This window comes from Mandrillus leucophaeus, unplaced genomic scaffold, assembly GCF_000951045.1.
Source record: "Mandrillus leucophaeus isolate KB7577 unplaced genomic scaffold, Mleu.le_1.0 Scaffold216, whole genome shotgun sequence".
NCBI classification, from domain to species: domain Eukaryota; kingdom Metazoa; phylum Chordata; class Mammalia; order Primates; family Cercopithecidae; genus Mandrillus; species Mandrillus leucophaeus.
Window position 1 is genome coordinate 983510 of NW_012102210.1, and position 23011 is coordinate 1006520.

The 23011-nt window shown below is 49.4% G+C and overlaps 1 protein-coding gene across 14 annotated transcripts in view; it reads left to right on the forward strand.

Annotated features, from left to right (window-relative positions):
* DYSF (dysferlin) overlaps positions 1-23011 on the forward strand; it is a 238535-nt gene that overhangs the window by 206165 nt on the left and 9359 nt on the right. For all 14 annotated transcript variants that reach the window (XM_011980655.1, XM_011980653.1, XM_011980659.1 and 11 more), the window contains 10 exons: positions 2177-2305; positions 4893-5048; positions 6569-6660; positions 10123-10293; positions 10993-11135; positions 13218-13357; positions 14583-14671; positions 14937-15032; positions 15430-15571; positions 19987-20086. In XM_011980655.1, coding sequence (XP_011836045.1) covers positions 2177-2305; positions 4893-5048; positions 6569-6660; positions 10123-10293; positions 10993-11135; positions 13218-13357; positions 14583-14671; positions 14937-15032; positions 15430-15571; positions 19987-20086 — 1258 coding nt within the window. The remainder of the gene's footprint in view (positions 1-2176; positions 2306-4892; positions 5049-6568; positions 6661-10122; positions 10294-10992; positions 11136-13217; positions 13358-14582; positions 14672-14936; positions 15033-15429; positions 15572-19986; positions 20087-23011) is intronic.

The window sequence follows — 23011 nt, forward strand, 5'->3', positions numbered from 1 at the left end:
ACAGACTGGGACACATATTTGATAGACTGAAGTTTAATATTCTTTATATACCAAGAAGTCTCTCAAATCACCACAGAACAGAAAACAAACACCAACAGATGGAAAATGTACAAATGACAAGGATGAGCAGAAGAAATACAAATGACTGATAAACCCATGCAAGTTTCTCTATTATTATTATCTCTATTAAATAAATGCAATTTAAAATTCAGCATACTATCTTCCATCTATCAAATTAACAAAGTTAAAAAAGGGTGAAAATGTACTCTGATGGTGAAAGGCTGGGAGTGTGGGCACACTTGAACACTGTAGTTAGGAGTATATGAATCCATACAATTTTTCCAGAGAGCAATTTGTGCACATCAGAGGTCTTAAAATGTGCATACTCCTTGTCAAGGAATTCTTTTTCTAGGAGCTTATAATAAAGATGAATTTAAACAAGTGCAGAAAACACTTGGATAGGAGTTTTTAAAACTCCTCTACCCTATAAGTTGTTTTAAAAAATAATGTTGATGGCTGGGTCTGGTGTCTCATGCCGGGAATCCCTGTACTTTGGGAGGCCGAGGTGGGAGGATTGCTTGAGGCCGGGAGTTGGAGACCAGCCTAGGCAACATAGGGAGACCCTGTCTCTGCAGAAAATAAAAATAATAATATTGAAAAACCGCAAAACTAAGTGTTCATTGTATCTAGTAATATGTTTATAAAATTGAGTATCATATTGCCATTAGGAAGGAAGAGTATTATAGAAGTATATATTTTGACCTTGTAAAGATTTTCATGGTACATCATAGGTTAAAAAACAAGTTACAGGCCAGGCACCGTGGCTCACACCTGTAATCCCAGCACTTTGGGAGGATGAAGTGGGAGGACTGCTTGAGTTCAGGAGTTTGAGACCAACCTGGGCCACATGGCCAGAACTCGTCTCTACAAACATAAAATAAATAAAAAAAACATAGAAAAATTAGCTCAGTGTGGTGGCATGCCTGTAATCCCAGCTACAGGAGGCTAATAGGGGAGGATCATTTGAGCCCAGGAGGTCGAGGCTGCAGTGAGCCATGATTGCGCCACTGCACTCTACCCTGGGTGACAGAGTGAGACTTCTCCCCTCACTTGTGCCCCCCATCCACAAAACAAGTTATAAGTTTGTATCTTGTTGAGTCCATAATTTTGGTTAAAAAATTATATATATAAAGAAAATATTCAAGAGGACATATACCAAATGCTTATCAAATAGCTAGTTATTTTTGAGAATCAGAATTTAAGACAATATTAATTTTTAAAAATATTTGCTTATATTTTTCTAAATGTTGATAATGAACCTATATCACTTGCATAATTAAATATTTATTAGAAAAGATAGAACGTGACCTTCAAGGAAGAGACAGAATTTGAGCTGGGCCTAAATGAGAAACAATATTTAGAAAGATGATTTCAGATATGACCAATTTAGCATGTATATTAACCTGTTTAACGTTACTCTTTATTAGATACATTTTATCAGCATAATAAAAAACAGCTTGCTTCTTTATTAAATCCTAAGCAATTCTAAAACATTGGTTGAACAAATAATAATCATTGGCTGTTTGAGAAGAGTCAAGTAAATCATTTGAGCTAACAAGTTTAAAGTGATGCTCCAAAGATACCCTTGGATTGATATTTGATACCGTTGTCATTGGATATCCTGTATGTGAACATTTTTGCTTGAAATGCTGACCTATTAATTTTCCAGACATCTGTCACAGTCTTCAGATAAAACGTCAGTCCACTCTTTGCTCATTCATAATCTTGTTCTTTTAAAAAATGTACTGCCCATGTCTCTGATGACTCTCAAGTTCTTAGAATATTTGATTAACCAGAAAACCCTATTCCCTAATGGAGCTGAACAAATATCTTCCCTTTTGCTCCCTTTCCCTGGAATTTTCTGTCCGTCTCCTCCTCTGTTCCTTCCTGGCTCCCTCTGTGACCTCTCCACCTCTCCAACCCTGCCCTCTTCTTTGCCTTCATTCCTTTATTTTGTTTTTGGTCACTTTCCCTTCTTTTCTTCTTCTCTCTTCCTTCTCTCTCTTTGTTCACTCTCATACTGTCATGTTTCCCCTCCTTCTCTTGTTTCCTCTTCCTTTGCTGTTCTACTTTCTTTCTGTCTCTTTTCCACTCTTCTAATCCCCACGCATGACAGGTCTATGACACACAGCTGGAGAATGTGGAGGCCTTTGAGGGCCTGTCTGACTTTTGTAACACCTTCAAGTTGTACCGGGGCAAGACGCAGGAGGAGACAGAAGATCCATCTGTCATTGGCGAATTTAAGGTAAATCCTCAAGGACATGTCCCTAACCCAGGTGGGCCTAAGACTATGGTGTTGGAGCAATAAGTGAAGGGGAGGGGTCATACCTGCAGTGGTGACCCTGGTGCTGATAATGGTGACCACGTGGGTAATGGAGGTGGTGATGGTGGTGCCATTGATGCAGAATCTGACTGTGGTGATGGGATGGTGTTGGGCTTGGTGACCTCAGTGGTGGTGACTCTGGTAGAGATGAGAGTGGTGGTCATGATGGTGATTGTGTTGGTGACAATTGTATTTGTTTTTAGTCTGTTTTCATGCTGCTGATAAAGACACACCCAAGACTGGGAAGAAAAAGAGGTTTAATTGAACTTAGAGTTCCACATGGCTGGCAAGGCCTCAGAATCATGGCGGGAGGTGCAAGGCAGTTCCTATATGGCGGCAGCAAGAGAAAATGAGGAAGAAGCAAAAGCAGAATCCCCTGATAAACCCATCAGATCTTGTGAGACGTATTCACCATCACGAGAATGGCATGGGAAAGACTGGCCCCCATGATTCAATTACCTCCTCCTGGGTCCCTCCCACAACACGTGGGATCTGGGAGATACAATTCAAGTTGAGGTTTGGGTGGGGACGCAGCCAAACCATATCATTCTACCCCTGGTCCCTCCAAATCTCATGTTCTCACATTTTAAAACCAATTATGCCTTCCTAAGAGTCCCCTAAAGTTAACTCATTTCAGCATTAACCCAAAAGTCCACAGTCCAAAGTCTCATCTGAGACAAGGGAAGTCCCTTCCACCTATGAGCCTGTAATATCAAAAGTAAGCTAGTTACTTCATAGATACAGTGGGGGTGAAGGTATTGGGTAAATACAACCATTCCAAATGGGAGAAATTGGCCCAAACCAAAAGGTTATAGGGCCCATGCAAGTCCGAAATCCAGCGGGACAGTCAAATTTTAAAGCTCCAAAATGATCTCCTTTGACTCCAGGTCTCACATCTAGGTCATGCTGATGCAAAAGGTAAGTTCCCATGGTCTTGGGCAGCTCTGCCTCCGTGGCTTTGCAGGGTACAGCCTCCCTTTTGGCTACTTTCATGGGCTGGTGTTGAGTGTCTGAGGCTTTTCCAGGTTCACGGTACAAGCTGTTGGTGGATGTACCATTCTAGGGTCTGGAGGAAGGTGGCCCTCTTCTCACAGCTCTATTAGGCAGTGCCCCAGATATGGGGCATCAGAGCCCCCACATTTCCCTTCTGCATTGTGCTAGCAGAGGTTCTCCATAAGGGCCCCACCCCTGCAGCAAACTTTTGCCTGGGCATCCAGGTGTTTCCATACATCTTCTGAAATCTGGGCGGAGGTTCCCAAACCTCAACCCTTGACTTTCATGCACCCACAGGCTCAATACCATGTGGAAGCTGCCAAGGCTTGGGGATTCCACCCTCTGAAGGCACAGCCCAAGCTGTACAGTGGCCCCTTTCAGCAGCTGGGACACAGGGCACCAAGTCCCTAGGCTGCACATAGCATGGGGACCCTGGGCCTGGCCCACAAAACCACTTTTTCCTCCTGGGCCTCTGGGCCTGTGATGGGAGGGGCTGCTGTGAAGATCTCTGACATGGCCTGGAGACATTTTCCCCATGGTCTTGGGGATTAACATTAGGCTCCTTGCTACTTGTGCAAATTTCTGCAACTGGCTTGAATTTCTTCTTAAAAAAATGGGTTTTTCTTTTCTGCTACATCATCAGGCTGCAAATTTTCTGAACTTTTATGCTCTGTTTTCCTTTTAAAACAGAATACTTTTAACGGCACCTAAGTCAACTTTTGAATGCTTTGCTGCTTAGAAATTTCTTCTGCCAGATACCCTAAATCATCTCTCCCCAGTTCAAAGTTCCACAAATTTCTAGGGCAGGGGCAAAATGCCACCAGTCTCTTTGCTAAAACATAACAAGAGTCACTTTTGCTTCAGCTCCCAACAAGTTCCCCATCCCTATCTGAAACCACCTCAGCCTGGATTTTATTGTCCATATTGCTAGCAGCATTTTGGGCAAAGCCATTCAACAAGTCTCTAGGAAGTTACATAGTTTCCTACATTTTGCATCTTCTTCTGAGCCCTCTAAACTGTTCCAGCCTCTGCCTGTTAGCCAGTTCCAAAGTGGCTTCCACATTTTTGGGTATCTTTTCAGCAACACCCCACTCCTGGTACCAATTTACTGTATTAGTCTGTTTTCACACTGCTGTTGAAGACATACCCAAGACTGGGAAGAAAAAGAGGTTTAATTGAACTTACAGTTAATTTCAAGTTCCACATGGCTGGCAAGGCCTCAGAATCATGGCAGGAGGTGAAAGGCAGTTCTTACATGGTGGTGGCAAGAGAAAATGAGGAGGAAGCAAAAGCAGAAACACCTGATAAACCCATCAGATCTCATGAGACTTATTCACTATCACACGAATAGCATGGGAAAGACTGGCCCCATGATTCAATTACCTCCTTCTGGGTCCCTCCCACAACATGTGGGAATTCTGGGATATACAATTCAAGTTGAGATTTGGGTGGGGACACAGCCGAACCATATCAACAATGATGATAAAAATGAAAATTCACCCTTTCTTCTTTTCAGGGCCTCTTCAAAATTTATCCCCTCCCAGAAGACCCAGCCATCCCTATGCCCCCAAGACAGTTCCACCAGCTGGCCGCACAGGGACCCCAGGAGTGCTTGGTCCGTATCTACATTGTCCGAGCATTTGGCCTGCAGCCCAAGGACCCCAATGGGAAGGTAACTTTCCTAGAGCCCTCACTTCCCCCAGAGTAGCAGGCTCAGGTACAAGTGGCCTGTGGAACCTGGACACAAACTCTGCCTCAGGAAGTCCATAGTAGGTTGGGAAACAGACAAACACACAAAACCGAGTGGTGCCTGGATGGAGTTGTGTTAAGGACCAAGTGCTCTAGAAGGTCAGGGAAGGCCAATGTCAGTATAGAACTTTGGGAAAATGGGGAAGGCTTCCTGGAAGGAATAGGACTCTTAGGATAGATGAGATTTTGATAGGCTGGGAGGGAGAAGAAAATAATGTTTTAAGAGGGGCTAAAAGCATAGACAAAGATTTGAAAGAAAATTGCTTAATGTGTGTCTAGAACAAGAATAAAGCATAAAGATAAGTAAGACTGAAGGTATAGGTTGAGACTTTCAATGGTGAATGGAGAGGAGTGATAGGGGAGAGGAACAGGCTTAGTGACTGCTCTGCCTAGTCATGGCGGAGCCCCAGGCAAAAGGGAATGCTGGTAACACTCACCCTGTCTTTATTTAAATTTTTGATATTTTGTTCATCACAGACTATTGACATTGATTTTAATTTTTAAAATATTTCATTAAAATATTGTTTATCTTGGTAACTATTTTGGCTCCTCCTTACATTTTGTGCCCAAGGTAAGTGCCTGAGCTGTCTGCCCCTAGTCATTGCTTGAGATGGAGAGGGGATATTTGAAGGAGGAAAGGAGTCTAGAGTTATGGGGAGATGGCAGGGGTGGGAGGCAGAGTAATGTTGGGAAGAGAAAGAAAGAGGAAAGAAGAGAGGCAGGGGTGGGGCCTGATTTGCCTTTAGAGGCATGAGGCTAGGGTCCCCTCTTGTCTCCTGAGGCAGGTTTAGGCCTAGTCTGTGTCCTTCAGGTGGCGGGTGGAGGCCTGTTTTCCCACCCTGTAGCCCCATCTTTCAAGGGGCAGAATGGAGCAGTTCTCAGCGTAGGCACCACTGATGGCCTCCAATATGTGGTCATGGCTGGCGGGTTGGTTTATATACTTGAGGCCTTCTTGATGCCAGACTAACCCTGGGTAATCTGCAGCCCCAGCTGCTGGGCCACTGGCTGAGGGGTGCTGCTGCTTCCAGGAAGCATGGGGGGAGACCTCCCTGGGCTAGCCTAGGCTGACATAGGCTAACCGCCCCTCTCCCTTTCCACATACTTAAACAGAGGTCACAGAGAGCTCTCTTGTCGTGTGTGTAATGCATGCAGACTGTTGTGTTTCTGATAAGGGCCCGGCCTCTCCCAATGGAGCAGTAGATTGGGAGTGTGAAGGACTCAGGTGCCCCATTCCCACGGCTGGAGCCAAGGCCAGAAGCCCATATCAGGGGCCAAGTGGAGTGGTGTGGTATGTGGGAGGGGGCCCTGTCCTGGCAGGACACAGCCCACATCTCAACTTCCTGATGGCTGCTCCCTCATCCCATCCAGGGGCAAGGCACTCATGAAGCCCCAAAGACAGGTTGGGGAAATGATTTCACAGAAGTGTTTTGTCTCCTCCTCCAGTGTGATCCTTACATCAAGATCTCCATAGGGAAGAAATCAGTGAGTGACCAGGATAACTACATCCCCTGCACGTTGGAGCCTGTGTTTGGAAAGTAAATTGGGGCATCTTGGGTCTTGGGGTGGAGGAGCAAGACAGGATAACCCACAGTCTAGTAGGGGAGATATGACTGGCACTGTGAAGTCCCTATCTCCTGGAGCAAAACTGTATTCCTTAAATCTTTCATGTCTGTGGGGGCATAGCGTCAGCTAGCCCTTCTTCAGCTGCCAAAGACTTGATCCCAGCAGAAGCTCCTAGTTAAACACTAAACAATTACCTCTAAGATCAGAAATCTACATGGCTTGAGCTCAGGAGTTTGAGACCAGTCTGGACAACATAGCAAGACCCCATCTCTACAAAAAATAAAAAACTTAGCCAGGCATGGTAGTGCATGCCTGTGGTTCCAGATACTTGGGAGGCTGAGGTGGGAGGATCCCTTGAGCCTATGAGTTTGAGCTTATAGTGATCTGTGATCAAACTACTGCACTCCAGCCTGGGTGACAGAGCAAAACCCTGTCTCAAAAAAAAAAGTAGAAATCTGTATGTAAACTCAGAAGATGCATTTGCTAATTCTTTTTTTTTTTTAAAGATAAACTTATGCTTTGGAATAATTTTAGATTTACTAAACAGTTACAGAAATAGTGCATAATTTCCACATACCCCTTACTCAATTTCCCCCACTGGTAACATCTTACCTAACCATGGGACATTTGTCAAAATGAAGAAATCATCATTGGTGCATTACGATTAACCAAACTCTAGACTTTTTCAAAAGATTTAGTCAGTTTTCCTACTAATACCCTTTTACTAATGTCTCAGGACCCATCTGTTATACAACATTGCATTTAGTAATTAATTCTCTGTAAGTGTCCCACATATGTCTGTAGCAAGAGCTAGGGAAGAATGTAGACCCAAGATAGTAAAATGATTCCTGAAATCTAAGAACAAGGAAAGGAAAAATGAATGCCTATTGCATGGGAGTATTTCCTAGGCATCCTGAATTGCTATTTGGATGTGAGCTTGTTTAGGCCAGAGAGGGGAGGATGCAGAGGGAGGGTGGCAGCTATTTCTCTTGCACCTGCAGGAGAAGACACCTACTGTTCTGATGTTATCAAGTCACATATGGTAGTTATAAACTGGGGTCTGTTGAGTTAGTTGTGGTCACTCACCCTGCAGTGAGGACCCAGTCTCCTTGGGGAAATGCAGCTTTTGAAGGTGAACCAGCCCTGGCCAGTGATGAGCCTCCACCAAGCGGGGATTGGAGGGAAGTGGTAGGTGGGAGAGAGGAACTCCGTATGAGTTCCAGGAGCTGACAAGCTCCAGGGGTTGGCGCCAGGCCTCAGGCTAATGCTCATGGGGCAGTGGGCAGGGCCTGTTCCACAGTGGGTAGGGCCATGTCAGCGTTCAGGGGAGATAGGGGAGCCAGTGCAGGAACACACCCCTCCCATGCCTGTTTTCCCATCTCCCACCAATCCTGGGCAAGCTGGTCTGCCTGGTGCTTCAAGCCTCCTTCAGATCACAACGGAAACCCTTCCATTCTATAACCCATGTGTCAGACAAACACAACGCACGAGGTGGAATCAAAGCACAACTTGGTTTTTGTCAGCATGGATTCCATGGCGTTACCTTCTCCTTTCCCCTGTGGAAACTGACAGGCAGGTGACTTTTCTGCTCACACAGCCCAGCCACTTTAACTCACGAACCCACAGTCTCAGGATATTACCCACTGCCCGTTTCTATGGAATCCCGAGCTCCCTGATGGCTCCAGGAGTGTGTCCCCACTTTGGGTGCAGCTGTGTGTGTGTGTGTGTATGTGTGTGTGTGTGCGTGTGCATGTGTGTATGGATGTGTGTATGTGTGTATATGTGTGCATATGTGCACGTGTGTGTGTGTGTGTGTCTGTGTCCATGTATGTGTGTGGTGTGTGTATATATGTGTGCATGTGTATATGTGTGTAGGTGTGTGTGTGTGTGTGTGTGTGTGTGTCTGTGTCTGTGTGTGGCATGTATTGTGTGTGTGTATGTGTATGTGTCTCTGTGTCCATGTGTCCGTGTATGTGTGTGGTGTGCGTATATGTATACGTGTGTGTATGTGTATTTGTGTGTATATGTGTGTGTGTATGTGCATGTGTATTTGTGTGTGTGTATGTGTGTGTCCATGTGTGTATGTGTATGGTGTGTATATGTGCATTTGTGTGTATGTGTGTGTATGTGTGTGTTTGTGTCCGTGAATGTGTGTGTGTATGTGTGTGTATGTATGTGTGTATGTGTATATTTGTGGTGTATATGTGTGCACATATGTGCATGTGTGTATTTGTGTGTGTGTGTGTCTGTGTGTCTGTATCCATGTGTCTGCATATGTGTGTGGAGTGTGTATATGTGCATGTATGTGTGTGTGTGCATGTGTGTGTGTGTGTGTGGTGTAGGGAAGGAGGGGCCCTGCCTTCCTCCTTTCCCGGTCCAGTGTTTCTCCCTTCCTGCTCTGGCTGGCCTCTGAGGTTCTGACTCCTGCAGTGTCTGGGCTAGGGAGAGGGCCCTTCTCATGTGCCCACCACTGCTGGCTTCCGGATACTCTCTGAACCACAGATGTTGAAAGCCGACTTATTTTCCTGTGCGTGCTTTCCAGAGGTTCCCCAGAGAGCCCCCCGTGAGCCCTCCCACTGCACTTTCTAGACATGGCAGATGCTGCGTCCCTTTAGCTGCTGTCCCCGGCCTCTGGTTCTCAGATGGTCCACTCCACAATCTCTCGCTGCTCCAACCCTTTGGGGGTCCACAGGGCAGGATTCAGAGAAGTTCCAGTCTGGCCTCATAGTGGCCTCTTCTCCTCCCAGGAAATCCTTGTGTTCCTTGCCCAGGCATGGGCCAGAGTGCACCTCCTCCCAAATGTGGCCCTTGCCCTCCTTCTCCATGCCACAAGTTGCTTACGTTTCTCTGAGCATGCACCAGGTGCCAGGCTTGTGTCTCCAACCTGCAGGGAGCTCATTTTAGGGGAAGAAGGGAGACTGCCTCTGCCTTTGATGCCCATGGTAGATGGTGGTCTCAGATACAGCAAGAGCTCTCACCAGAGAAATCTTTTCACCAATTCTCCCTCATCCCAAACCAGAAGTGGGTGTGAAGAGTCCAAAAAGCAGGCCCCAGGCCGTGTCATCGGCAAATTCCAAAGCTCTGGCCCCTGGCTCTGGAGTTTCACATCTCTTGCATCTGTTGTTTCCTGGTGTCATGGTCAAAGCTTCAGTTTTAATGTGCATTTCCAATTCATTATTTTGGTCTGTGTTCCATCAGGCAGGCACCTGCCTTATGCCCAGCACAGTTTATTTGGGAAAGTCCTGTCCCCGCCCTCCCTACACACACACTCAGACAGGCCCAGGACAGCAGTGCTGTGGGTAGTTGTGCCTGTAAGAGCTATAGGGGGCCCAAGGAAGGAAGACTCCCTGGGGTAGTTCCGAGCTCTTGACCTGCCCTGCGTCTCCCTTGGGTGCCCCATGTTGGGTGACATTGGGAATCTGCCTCTCCTGCAGGATGTTTGAGCTGACCTGCACTCTGCCTCTGGAGAAGGACCTGAAGGTCACTCTCTACGACTATGACCTCCTCTCCAAGGATGAAAAGATTGGTGAGACGGTCATCGACCTGGAGAACAGGCTGCTGTCCAAGTTTGCGGCTCGCTGTGGACTCCCGCAGACCTACTGTGTGTACGTGGATGGGGGCTGGCTGCTTCTCTGACAACACAGCACCCCTGTCTACTGAGCACTTACTGTGTGCCAGCCCTGGGCTCAGCACTTCCTAGGCATCCTCTCACTGAGTCCAATAGGAGTCCCATCCCCACTCCACAGATGAAGAAACTGAGGCCCAGAGATGTTATTGCTTCTAAGTGGTGGAATTAGGATTTGAACCAAGAACCTGGCTCATCACATTGTTATAATCCAGTTATCTGTAATGCACACAGAAGGCCTAGAGAGGGCTAGGCACCTGGAAAGGAAGAGAGGGAAGGAAGGCAGGAAAGAAGCAGAGGAGACAGATGGGAGGACATGTGTGCTGCAGCTGGGCCCAAAGGGGAATTTTGTGATGTTTTATGTCAGGGGAACGCATGTGAGGACAGCACCCCTCTTCCCACTGTCTCGAGTCTTGTCTGGGTCTGATCCTCTAACTCTGGAAATTGAAAATATTTAAGTTGCAATTCCATACTTAAACGAGTCCTTTTCTCTCTGAGTCTCCATTTCTCCATCTGTAAAATGGGATACCCCATCATGGTGAGCGATCAGATGGGACACCCACTGTAAAAGCAAGGGCTGGGCAATGCTGTGCATGGGGGTACACTGGTCCCTGCATGCCCCTCTGCCCTCATGAGTGTCCTTGAAGCATCTCATCCAAGTCTTGTGCTTGGTCCTCAGCTCTGGACCGAACCAGTGGCGGGACCAGCTCCGCCCCTCCCAGCTCCTCCACCTCTTCTGCCAGCAGCGCAGAGTCAAGGCGCCTGTGTACCGGACAGACCGTGTGATGTTTCAGGATAAAGAATACTCCATTGAAGAAATAGGTGAGCTGCCACATGACCCCAAACCATGGTGGGTTCTCGCTGTATCCCTTCCTCTCTCATCAGACCCTCTGCTACCATAAAGGACCCAAGCGGACATAACCCATATCAGCAGACTATGGGGATGGGTCTTGCCAGGGCAGCACAGATGGGCTCCACTTGCACTTGGTACTTTGAGCACCAGTACTGACCTGTGATGCCGCTGTGAAAAGTAGAGGTCAGGGCACGGTCAGGGTCAGAGTGCAGTCCAAGGCCCAGTTGGGGCCCATCTGAGGGCAAGCTCAGAGGTGAGTCTGAAGCCAGTGTCAGGGTCAGAGTTAGGCTCAGTCTTTCTGGCATTGGCTGGTCTGACTCTGGTTGGAGTCTAGGGTACAGTCCACTTCTCAGAAACGGTTTTCTACTTGAATTGCACCAGCCTGGCAGCTTGACCCTGATGGTACCTTCCAGGCTCCCCACTCACAGCCCATGCAGCGAAGGGATCCCAAGGCAGGCAGGCCTGGTAGTGCCCCCACCCTGCCCTGGGTCCTGCCCAGCACTGCTGGCTGAGAATCCCGCCACATGCTCTCCGTGTGTCTGAGATGCCCGCAGGCCTGCATCACCCACTCAGAGCAGCTCAGACTCCCCAGAGGTGTTTACAGGCCCAGCTGGCCCCTCACCTCCTGGTTGCTTCAGAGATGTTTGATGTCAGAGCTGGTGCCAAGGTTATAAAAGGGAAAGGATGGCTTTGATGCCCCCATCCCCCACCCCCTCCTCCTTCTCATTCTGTTTTCCTGACTCTCCCAGGTCATGGCTGAGCCAGGCTCGGCCATAAGGCACCCCCCTGCCCTGCCCCACTTCATTCCCTTTTCCCATAGAATGTGCATCTGTTTTCAGAGGAGCCTAATTTCCTTCTACTAGTCTGTGAGCAACTTTAGCACAGGGCCATGGCTCATGGTCATAAAGTCATAGGAAACAAAAGCCAGAAAGCTGGAGATGGTGAAGTCCAACATCTGCCTGCTTTTACAGATGAGGCTGGTAAGACCAAGAGTGGTGAACGACCTGTCCAATGTCATCCAACCAGCTAGGAGCGCAGCCAGGTTCCTGGCCCTGTGTGCCTTCTGAGGCGCAGGCCTCTTTCTTTGAGGCCCCTACTGAAATGGGCAGGGCAGGTCTGATGGGTGAACACGTGTGTGTGTGCATATGGGTGTGCATGGGCACGCCTGTGTACATGTATAGATGCGTGTGCCCACCATCAGCTCCCCAAGCCAAGGCCTTTGACATAGTGGGCTCCAAGTTCATGTTGCTGGATGCTTGGCCAGGCTTCTCAGGGTCAGGAATACCGCATGTCTTCTCCCCACCCGTAGCACCAGTTTTTGACCCATCCCCTAGCAGGGAGGAGATGTACCTGGGAAACACCTGGGGGCAGGAAGCGGTGTTCATGCCTCGTCACGCACCTTTCCTAAATGAGCCTGTGATCTCAGCTGCCCTGCTGCTAGTCGTGTGGCTTCTCTGTGCCTCAAATTTCTCATCTATAAAATGGGGATAATAATAGCACTCAGCTTCTAGGATCCTTGTGAAGAATAAATTTGTTAATAGCTTGAAGAATAGTGCCTGGCACGTGGTTCCTGCTCTAGAAGTGTTTGCTGTTATTGCTATTATTTTAGCTACTGCTGCTAATAGAACAACTTACATGAGTGAGAGCATAAAACTAACAGCACCAAGATGCCCGATCTAGGGGCGAAGGTTGCTGAGGCTTAGAGTTGGGAGCAGTCAGGGAGGGCTTCCTGGAAGAAGTGGGCTTTGGAGACAGGAGGATTTGTATGGTGGAAAATAGGAAGAAAAACTTTATAGAACAGGCTTGGTAGAAATGATGGCAATGGGGAATCTGGATTTTAAGCCTGGAACTCGTGGACAGCAAGATTTCCCCTATGGAAAGTGAGACATGAGGACCAGAACAAGTGCATCTGGGCTGGGGGTGAGGCTGCGGGGGTTAGGGGCTTCTTATTACTCTCAGGCAGCCCTGCTCAGCCTGCTTACTGGGCAGCCCCATCATCTCTCACTTCCCCAGCTCCTGCAATCTTTTTTTTTGTCTTCTCTCTGGGGCAGAGGCTGGCAGGATCCCAAACCCACACCTGGGCCCCGTGGAGGAGCGTCTGGCTCTGCACGTGCTTCAGCAGCAGGGCCTGGTCCCAGAGCACGTGGAGTCACGGCCCCTCTACAGCCCCCTGCAGCCAGACATCGAGCAGGTAGGACCTTGACCCTTGGGCCCCAGAGTCCTTGAACTCCAGATAGCCCCAACCCCGGGGACAACGTGGATATCCCAGAGGAGCCAGTGGGTCCCTTGAGATTTGGTCAACCCCTCCTTGACCCATTTCTTCACAGTCCGAGTGCGGCCGTGGTTGGCCTTGGAGGGGATCTTTAGGGTCTGGCTTCCCCTGGCTGCCTCCATCCCTCAGGGCCTGTGAAACGAGTCTGAGCTTCCCCCTTCACCCCTGTAGGCCTGGCCTCTGACCTCTCCTTGTCATCCTGAAGCCTCTGTTTCAGCCTGACTTCAGGATGCCCCCATCCAACCACTCTCTGTCAGTGACTCAGTCTCAGATGCCTGGCCCTGTGCTGGGCTGCTGTGGGGTATGCAGCCAGGGTGGCCCTGGCATCCTATGACCAAATGACAAAGCCACCCACAGAGAACAGTCCTCAGTGGGAGGATTCCCCTCGCTGAAGGGCGAGGACCACAGAGACAGCAGCCTTGGGATGGTGACAGGGAGGGCTTCCCAGAAGAGGTGAGCTCAGAGCTGGGTTTTGGAAGAGGAGAAGGGGAGACAAGGTTATAGGCAAAGAGAAAGGCCAAAGTGAGCCACGAGGTTGCCTTTGTGAATGCCAGAGGTCATACCTCTGTTGTTTGGAACTGAGCTCTCTCTCCACCTAGGTGGTTTGCCTACCGGCCTCCCCAAAGTGGCACAACGGGTGTGGAAACTTTGGCTCTTTCATCTTCTAGTTCTGTGACCCTGCAGAAGTGACTTAATCGAGTTACTTCAATCCCTGCTCCTTCTGCTCTAAGATGAGACAAATTCACACCTCACTTGCAGAGAGGGAGGAGGATGAGGCGTGGGCAGGGAGAGCAGTGTCCTGCCATGGAAGCCTTCTGAGCCCTCTATAACTGAACGGTGCTCTCTGACATGCCACGACTCTGCACATGCCATTCCCCTGGCTGCCAAGACTCAGCTCAGCCACCACCATCTCTGAGAAGCCTGTCCTGACCCTTGACCCCCAGGCACAGGCCCAAGTCAGAGGCCTGTGGGGCAGTGGTCACCTCTGCAGTTGACCCTGTAGTCCCGTTTAGGGCAGTGAGGTTTTCTCTGGAAGGGCCTGGGTTTCTCTGTTGTGTGTCCCCAGCGTCTGGCCCAGAGCAGGTGCTTGGTAACAGTTGGCTAAATGAGAAGTGTGGGGAGAGAACGGGCCCTGTCTCCACAGGGGAAGCTGCAGATGTGGGTCGACCTGTTTCCGAAGGCCCTGGGGCGCCCTGGACCTCCCTTCAACATCACCCCACGGAGAGCCAGAAGGTGACTTGCGCAGCCACAGGCTCTGAGCTGGGCTGAGGGGTGGGGGCCTTGCAGCCTGCTGTGGGTGGGACTAGGCGGTTGCTCTTTTCTGCCTGGCTTCAGGCTATTCGGGCCATGGAATACAGTTCTCGTTTGGGCCTGGGCCAGTGTCCAGCCAGGCAGGCATCGAGTCCTCTTGGACTAGTCTGCTGCTTGGCTTCTTGGCCAAGGCCTTCCCATCCTCTGGTAGGAAATCTAGGTGGATTGGAGTCATACCTTTCCCCAGGTTTTTCCTGCGTTGTATTATCTGGAATACAAGAGATGTGATCCTGGATGACCTGAGCCTCACAGGGGAGAAGATGAGCGACATTTATGTGAAAGGGTAGGGAGCCAGCGTCCTCTTGCCTGTCCAGCTCGCCGCAGCTCGCATGCTCCCTCTGGGTTGCACACAGCATGAGGGGCTCTGGCTCAGGGAAGGGGAGAACAAGCAAGTTTCCAAGGAGGGCTCCTGGGGGTGGTCCCTGCCTTTGGGGAAATTGTTCTCCCACCAGATTTCTTTTTCCGCACTGAACTTTGGGTTGAACTTACAAGTTTAGTGGCTGGGAAGTTAGAATGTTTTCAAATTGATGGCACATTTTGTACATCGTGCCGATTTCCTGGGAATTGTTTTTGCAGTAAGCTCATCTACCTTCTTAACTCCTTGTCTGCCTAAGCTGACGATGTATATGCTGTGTTGGAAATCTTAATCAGAACCATTCTCTAAAAATGTGTATGTCTAGTTGGATGATTGGCTTTGAAGAACACAAGCAAAAGACAGACGTGCATTATCGCTCCCTGGGAGGTGAAGGCAACTTCAACTGGAGGTTCATTTTCCCCTTCGACTACCTGCCGGCTGAGCAAGTCTGTACCGTTGCCAAGAAGGTCAGTGTCCTTCCCATTCCCCGTGGTGCCAGCACCAGGGCTTCTAAAGTTACCTGGCCACCAAGTCCCTGCCCAGCCACTGTCACAATCTCACTGCTGCCCCACCACATTGGAGCTACCACTGCCATCTCCACATGGCCACCACCTCCACTGTCCCGGCACTGCCGGTGTCACCACCACTGCTGTCTCAGCATTGTGTGATGGCCTCTGTCCCATCACAGCCAATGTCACCATGGCTGCTGTCCCATCACTGCTGGTGTTATCACGACTGTTGCCTCCTCACTGCCAATGTAACCACCACTGTTCCGTCGTTCATGGCACTACCATGGTCCTATTATGCTCTCCTGCTCTCATTATGCCTCCACCATCTCTGTATCCACCCCTTGTCACCATCTTTCCCATCCCCAGCACTGCCGTCACCCCATGGCCACCTCATGACCACACAGTGCCATATCCATCATTTGTAGCTAAATCCAGATCCCAAAGTCACTGCCTCCCTCCCTACCTCAGGCAAGTTAAGCAGCAGGAAGGATCATGGGGTCTGAGTGGGCAGAGTAGGGACACCCAGCATGGCCTTCAAAGGGGCAGTGGGGCAGACCCCATGGGGGAGCTTCCCGAGAAGGCCAGCCTGATCTATAGATCATGGTGTCCACAGGATTGGGAGTTGCTTGGCCAAGTCTTTCCCATACCCCATTTTCCACATCTGTGCCTATGGTCACTGTCCAAGCTGGGCAGTCACTTGGAGCGGCTCTGTGCTTGCAGGCCCACAGCCATCACCCTCCTCTCTCCACTCCCGCCTCTCACTGCAGGCCAAAGGCACCTGGGGAGACCTGGTTTGCATCAGCCAGAGGGGAGGCTGGATTTGGGGACCTCGGTCTCTGTGTCTCAGCATCTGCTAGTTTAGGTCTCATCTGGGGCATCAACTTTTTACCCCTGAACTAGGCAGAACTCGAGGGCAGCCGGCCTCTTCCTGCTAGGACTAGGCCTGCCCTCAGAGAGCAGCCCCCAGAACACAGAATGGGCGCTGAGGGCAGTGGAGACTTCAGGGCTATGCTGGCTGGAGGCAGAGGGGCCTCTGCTGTAACTTCTGACCATCCTTGTCCCACCCTGAGGTGCTCTCCTACTCAAGGGGGTAAATGCCTCTCTGGCATGTAGGTTCTGCTGGCCCAATTTCCTTCCAGAGGTGGCCCAAGGCTTTAAGCCTCAAAGCTTCTATGACTCCTTGTCTCTTGAAAGGAAGGGGATATATGATGCGTTCCGGTGCCTGGATTTTCTTAGTTCTCTTCATTACACCCCCTCTGCATGGCCCTTCCCAGCCTAACATGCAGAGTCATCTGCATGTTAGAGAAAGCAAAATGTTCTGTGGAGCCTTCTGAAACCATGAAACAAAAGAAAACACGGATTCAACAGGGTTGAGTGGATCTCTTTACCGAGCCATTGCTGTGGAGTGACTGGCAGAAAGCAGAACTGAGCAACAGGGTTCTGTGAGGTCAGGGAAAGCCTGGGCCGTTTGCAGGTTGAGCCTTGTTTGCTGCTGTTCGATGTGCTTGCCTGTCACAAGCCTGCTTCCATCAGAAAGCCAAGGCTGCATCTGCCCCAAGACACAGCACTGCCCCCGCCCGCTCTGCTGTGGACAGAGGGAGAGGAGGCCTGGGAGTGGATGGGGGGGCTGTGCCGCACGTGGCACCCCCAAGGCTCACTTAGGGCTGGACATGGATGGGGACTGAGACCGAGAGGAGTGGGAGGTGGGACAGCCCCTTCCTCATGACAGGTGGAGATGTGGATAAGGAGTGGCTGGAATGGAGGTTTCTGCTTTTGTCTCTGAAGTAAGAGGAGAGATGATCCGGTACTGGGGCAGGTGACTTGAGACCAGTGGAAAAAGCTGGAAGGAGCTGCTGTGCTGAGTGGGTGGGGGAGGGACACAGAGAGATGGGGAGGAGTGTGACTGGCATCACAGAGAGGGTTACCTGGGAGTTCTGGGGACCCAGTTGTGGTTGCTGATTAAGAATTTGGGGTGACTGCATTCTGGCAACGATGTGGTTTTGTCTCTGCATCATACAGCCTGGTCAGGAGGAATGAAGAAGGGGAGAGTGGGGCCAACCTGTGGGCGAGTTCCAGAGGAAGACAGGATATGGAAGGGACTGCCTGATGGCCGAGAGGGTCTGGGCCAGACTTAGGACAATGAGAAGCCCACGGGGGAGCAGGGATGGAGAGGAGGAAGAGGGGTCAGGAAGTTGAAGGAGAGGATCGCTGAGACCGAAGGCCAGAGGGGAAGGGACGTTCTACATGATGCCAGACTCTGGGGAGAAGGTGGCTGGAAGGAGGGGCAGAAAAGGTCAGAAGAGGAGGCTGAGAAACAGAAACAGGGGCCAGGTGGCTCTGAAGTCAACCAGAAGTGGCAGACAGAAACTGGCTTGGCTGAAGGCAGAGCCAGAGGGTCCCTCTTGGAGTGAAGGGACCCTGGGAGGCAGGCAGAGTCATGGCCACAGTGGGGCACCAGTTAGCTGGGCTGGGCTGGGCTGAAGGATCGAGTCTGAGGTGGGTTTATGCAGGGGCGCTGCACAGCCTCTGGGCTCCCTGGGCCTGCCACAGAGCCAGCCCTCTGCCGTGGGGTTCAGGGCCTCTGGCAGGCAGGCCCTCCAGGGACCCCATTAACCAGACGAGACTGTCGTAAAGTACAAGGTCTCCTTTCATCCGGCGGCTTTGAACCACCACTGGTTGCCCCGACCCGGCTCCCCACCTGGAGCCCAGCACACCCACTGGGGCCTGCCTGTGCGTCAGGCACCCACCCTGCAAATAAACAGCTAGTAAAAGCGCCCAGGCCAGGAGCATAATGAGCGCCTGGGACCTGGGGGGGTTCATTCCCCAGGCTGGAGCCCCAGCCCAGCTGCTCCCACCAGGGGCCGTTTGAACCTCTGGCTCATTACCGAGCCCATAAACCAAGCCGGCCAGAGGAATGGAGGCTGCTGGCGGGCCATGCAGGCGGGCCTGCGGAGCTGGCCATAAAAGCTCGCCAGAGGAGGGAGGCACCTGCAGAAGGGCTGGGGCCCGGAAAAGGGGGGAGACACCAGACAGAGGGCTGGAGGCGAGGGGCCAGCTGGAGACCTGAGCCCCTTCCCCAACCCAGGCAGCAGTCCAGGCCGTGGCTGGTGCTTTGCACGGTGACCAGTCTTCACGGGGAAGGGATTGTGGTCTTCGGTTCGGGTGCTCACTGGGATTTCCATGGTCAACCTCTGAGGCTGGGCTGGCCACACAGCAGGCCCTGGCTGGACAGCAAGGGTGGGTTTACCAGGCATTCAGTGGAGCTTTTCCCCTGCGGAGTTGGGTCCAGGCCCCTGCTCTGACCCGGCACTCGGGACTTGGCACCCGTTGTCTGCAGGATGGTCACACTGTTTCCTGTCCTTGCCACTCACCCAGGGGAGAGTTATAGTGAGAAACCAGAGAACAAGACTGCGCTGGAAAGCCCTAGTGACAGTGCTGGGGGTTGAGTATGGCTGGACTGAGGGGTGCTCTCCGGCCTCCGCGTGTGCAGTCCCACACCGCTCAGTTGCTCCATGAAATCTCAGTGGGAGGAAGCCCAAGATGACCTTGTTCCAGGCGAGCTGGTCTGAGGGAGGTGGGGTGGGGAGAGAAGGGCCCCTCCTCTCCTTTCAGCAGGAGACAGAACTTCCCAGTACTTCAGGCTTTGGCTTTGCTCTGGGGCAAGCTCTTGGAGTGAAGTTGGGTGGGGTGGAGAGGGAGGAGCTGGGGTCTAGATTCCAGTGCCAACTCCTTACAGCAGCGTGCTGGGAGATCCTTCTATGACAGCCAGGCTGGGGTGGGGTCCCTCAGAGTCTCAGTTACCCCACCCTGACCCTGAGATGCCAGGTACAGAGCAGGGTTTACGGTACAGAGCAGGACTCTGGAACCTGGCTGCCAGAATTTGGATCCAGCTTGCCACTTCCAGGCTGTGTGATCTTGGACAAATTACTTGCTTTGGTCTCCTCCACTGTGAAGATAGTATCTCCTTCATAGGTAGTTGGAAGGATAAATGAGTTCATAGCAGTAGAGGGCCAATGCATAGGAAGCATGATATTAATATTATTACTAGTGGTCAGACCTCAGGCACATTCCTTTAACTTCTCCAAGCCTCTCCTTCAACATCTGCAAAATGGTAGTGACGACTTTGACTTACAGAATTGGGAGGATTCATGGAGCTGTCTTATGTGAACTGAGCCTGCATGGTGCCTTTTTGGGCCCTTTTGGGCCTTCTGGGATCTGCCTTTCCCAGTCTTCCCACAGGACCTGACTCTGTCAAGACCCTTGGGGATGTCCTACTCCTCTGTCTCCTCCAGGCAGCCTCCAGGCTGGAAGGGCACACTGCCTCTCTCTAACCTTGCTTCCTTGCATCCTTCTCTGTTCCTCCTCTGGGTCAGGATGCCTTCTGGAGGCTGGACAAGACTGAGAGCAAAATCCCAGCACGAGTGATATTCCAGATCTGGGACAATGACAAGTTCTCCTTTGATGATTTTCTGGGTAAGCACCATTTCTAGAATCCCATTCTGCACTTGGGGGCTGCCCCAGCACCCACACTGTGTGTTTATGCCACTGTTGGACCCTTGGGGAAGCCTAGCAGGAGGAGTGGTCCTGCTTTCTGCTTTCAGGGAGCTCAGGGTCATGTGTCCCAGTGTTAAGTGAGGTGTATGACACACAGCAATGTCAGAGTGATTGGTGGCCACTGAGGGTGGACCTGTCAGTAGAGGTGGCACTGAACACGGCCATGCTGGATGGCAGGACTCAGATCCGTAAGGATGCGAGGGATGCAAGTGTGTGCTGCCTGTCGCCAGCTGTCTGGCCTCACATTCGACACAGACTGAGCCCTGTGAGTGAGGGTCTCAAGTCACTCTTCATCCTTGTGCCTGTATGACCGACTGAATGAACAAACACAGCCTCCATCCCCATTACTGCCAGACAGGGTTCTGGTGGAAACGGGCTGTGCTGAAATCTGGGGCTGGGGAGCAGGGATTCTGGGTTGAAGGGAAGGTGCTGATGGTGGCCTTGTAGGGTTAGGATATGGGGACAAGGAGGAAGACATTGTATGGGGCCAGCATGCTTGTCCGTGAGAGCAGTGAGTTCATGATAGCCCCGTCATGGCTATACAGGTTAACTCTGGAAAATGCGGTCTATCCATACAATGGGGTATTATTCAGCCATGAAAGCAATGGAATACTGATACATACTACACTGTGGGTGAACCTGAAAACATGCCAGGTGAAAGAAACCAGACACGAAAGGTCAAATATTATGTGACTTCATGTATATGAAATGTCCATAATAGGCAAATCCATAGAGACAGGAAATAGGTTAGTGGTTGCTAGTGATTGGGAGAAGTGGGGATGGGGAGTGACTGTGACAAGTAAGAGGTTTCTTTTCGGGGTGATGGAAAGGTTCTGGAATTAGATGGTGGTGACGGTTGCACAACTCTGTGAATATACTCAAAGCCACTGATTTGTACACTTAAAATGGTTAAAGTGGTGCATTTATGTGACGTGCATTTTACCTTGATTAAAAAATAAAGCAAGCTTGTGAAAATGGCAGCCCAGGAAGTCAGGATCCATGGTTTCTGGATCTGCTCTGCCACTTGGGAGCAGGGTGGCCTGGAGCTCTCCTGGGGTGGCCCTTGATTGGAGAAGGTGAGTTGGTCTTAGCTGAGCGCTGGTGCCCCTGCAGGGGATATTCTGAGGTGTGGCTTCCGGCAGTGGGGAGAAGGCTGCCAGTTCACCTGACTGTTCCCCCGCCCTGCACACCTGGCCTGGCCACATGCACACAGAGAACTTTGTTAGAAAAGCATCCGGTCTGAAAAGGGTGGCACCAAGTTTGACTTCTATTATTTTATTTATTATTTTGTACATAATTCCTGTAGAGGAATTAGAAAATGCAGGTAAGCAATGCCTCCTCCCCACCTTCATCTCACCACCCAGAGATAATTTCCACTAACATTTTGGCGTGGATTATTATGTTATATATTATTTGAGACTTAAACATAAGTATTTTATATACGTATTAATATATACACATCTACATGCATACATATACAATACACACATATATTCATATGTATATGAATGGATTTCTATTGCACAGACTGTTTTATATCCTGGTTTTCTGGAAAACCTAATCTTCCAAGAACATCCTTTCTGGTCAGTGGGTATCGATCTGCATTTGTATCTCTATCATCACAGTTAATGCCTGCCTATGTTTTGTCGCAGAGATGGGCCCTGTTTTCATTAATTAATCCTCTCTCGGTGGGTATTCAGGTCATCTCCAGGTTTTCCAAAGTGAGTGACACCCTTGGTGTATGCACATCTTTGGATCTTTTGTGCATATCTTCGCTTAGCTCTAAGAAGCAGATGTGTCTTTGTACATTTTAATAGTTTTTGAAACATTTTGTTCAGTTGCCCTCTAGAAAGGTTTTACTTGTTTATTCTCCCACCTGTGCCCTGTTTCTACAGGGTGCCATTTTCCCTAAACTTTTGCTACCACTGTACGTTAAAAAAAATTGCCAATAAGATATTTCCTTTTTATTTGCATTTTTTTATTGCATTTAAGGTAAAACTTTAAAATATATTGATTATCCATACTGTGGAATTTTTTCATAGTTTTGCAATGTTCATCTTTTATTATTGATTTTCAGAGCCTTTTATGTATTAAGAATACATTGCAAATAGTTTCTCCCGATTTTTCTTATGCTTTAAATTGTTTATGGAGTCTTTTTTCTTACAGACTTTATGAATTTATGGCATCAGCCTTTCCTTTATGAAGTGAGGCTTTAGAAAATTAGTTTTTAAAAGAAAAACAAAAAAACCCTGCCTTTTTTACTGACTGAGTAAACCATGTTCAAAATAAAGTTAAACAGACTCATCCTTTGTTTTAAAAAATAAAACCATTAACAAATACTAGCTTTTATATCCATGAGATTTTTCTTTTCCACCTTCATAATTTATTTTCTAATTATGTAATTTATGTCTTTTGAATATTTCTTAATTTTTAAAGGTAATGGTTAAGCACCTATAAAGTCACCATCCAGTTATCCTGTGTTTCCGTACAGTTTCTTATGTAGGCCATGCTGAGATAATGTGTGTGCGTGCGTGTGTGTGTGTGTGGTTTAATATTCTGATATTTGCTTAATCTATTGGCATCATATTTCAAATAGAAAATAAATATTCATTCATCTGCACTGGAGGGATGGAGAGCTATATGGGTGGGTGGAGACATAGATGAGTGCCACTATACAGTTGAATAAGTGGACAGACAGGTGGAATAATAACCTAATTAATGGACAGATATAGTACTTAACAAATGGTAGCTATAGAGGAATGTAGATAGGTCAAAGTAGATGGACAGCTGTATGGAAGGACAGATTGATAAATGGATGAGTGGAAAGAAAGAAAACTAGAAAAA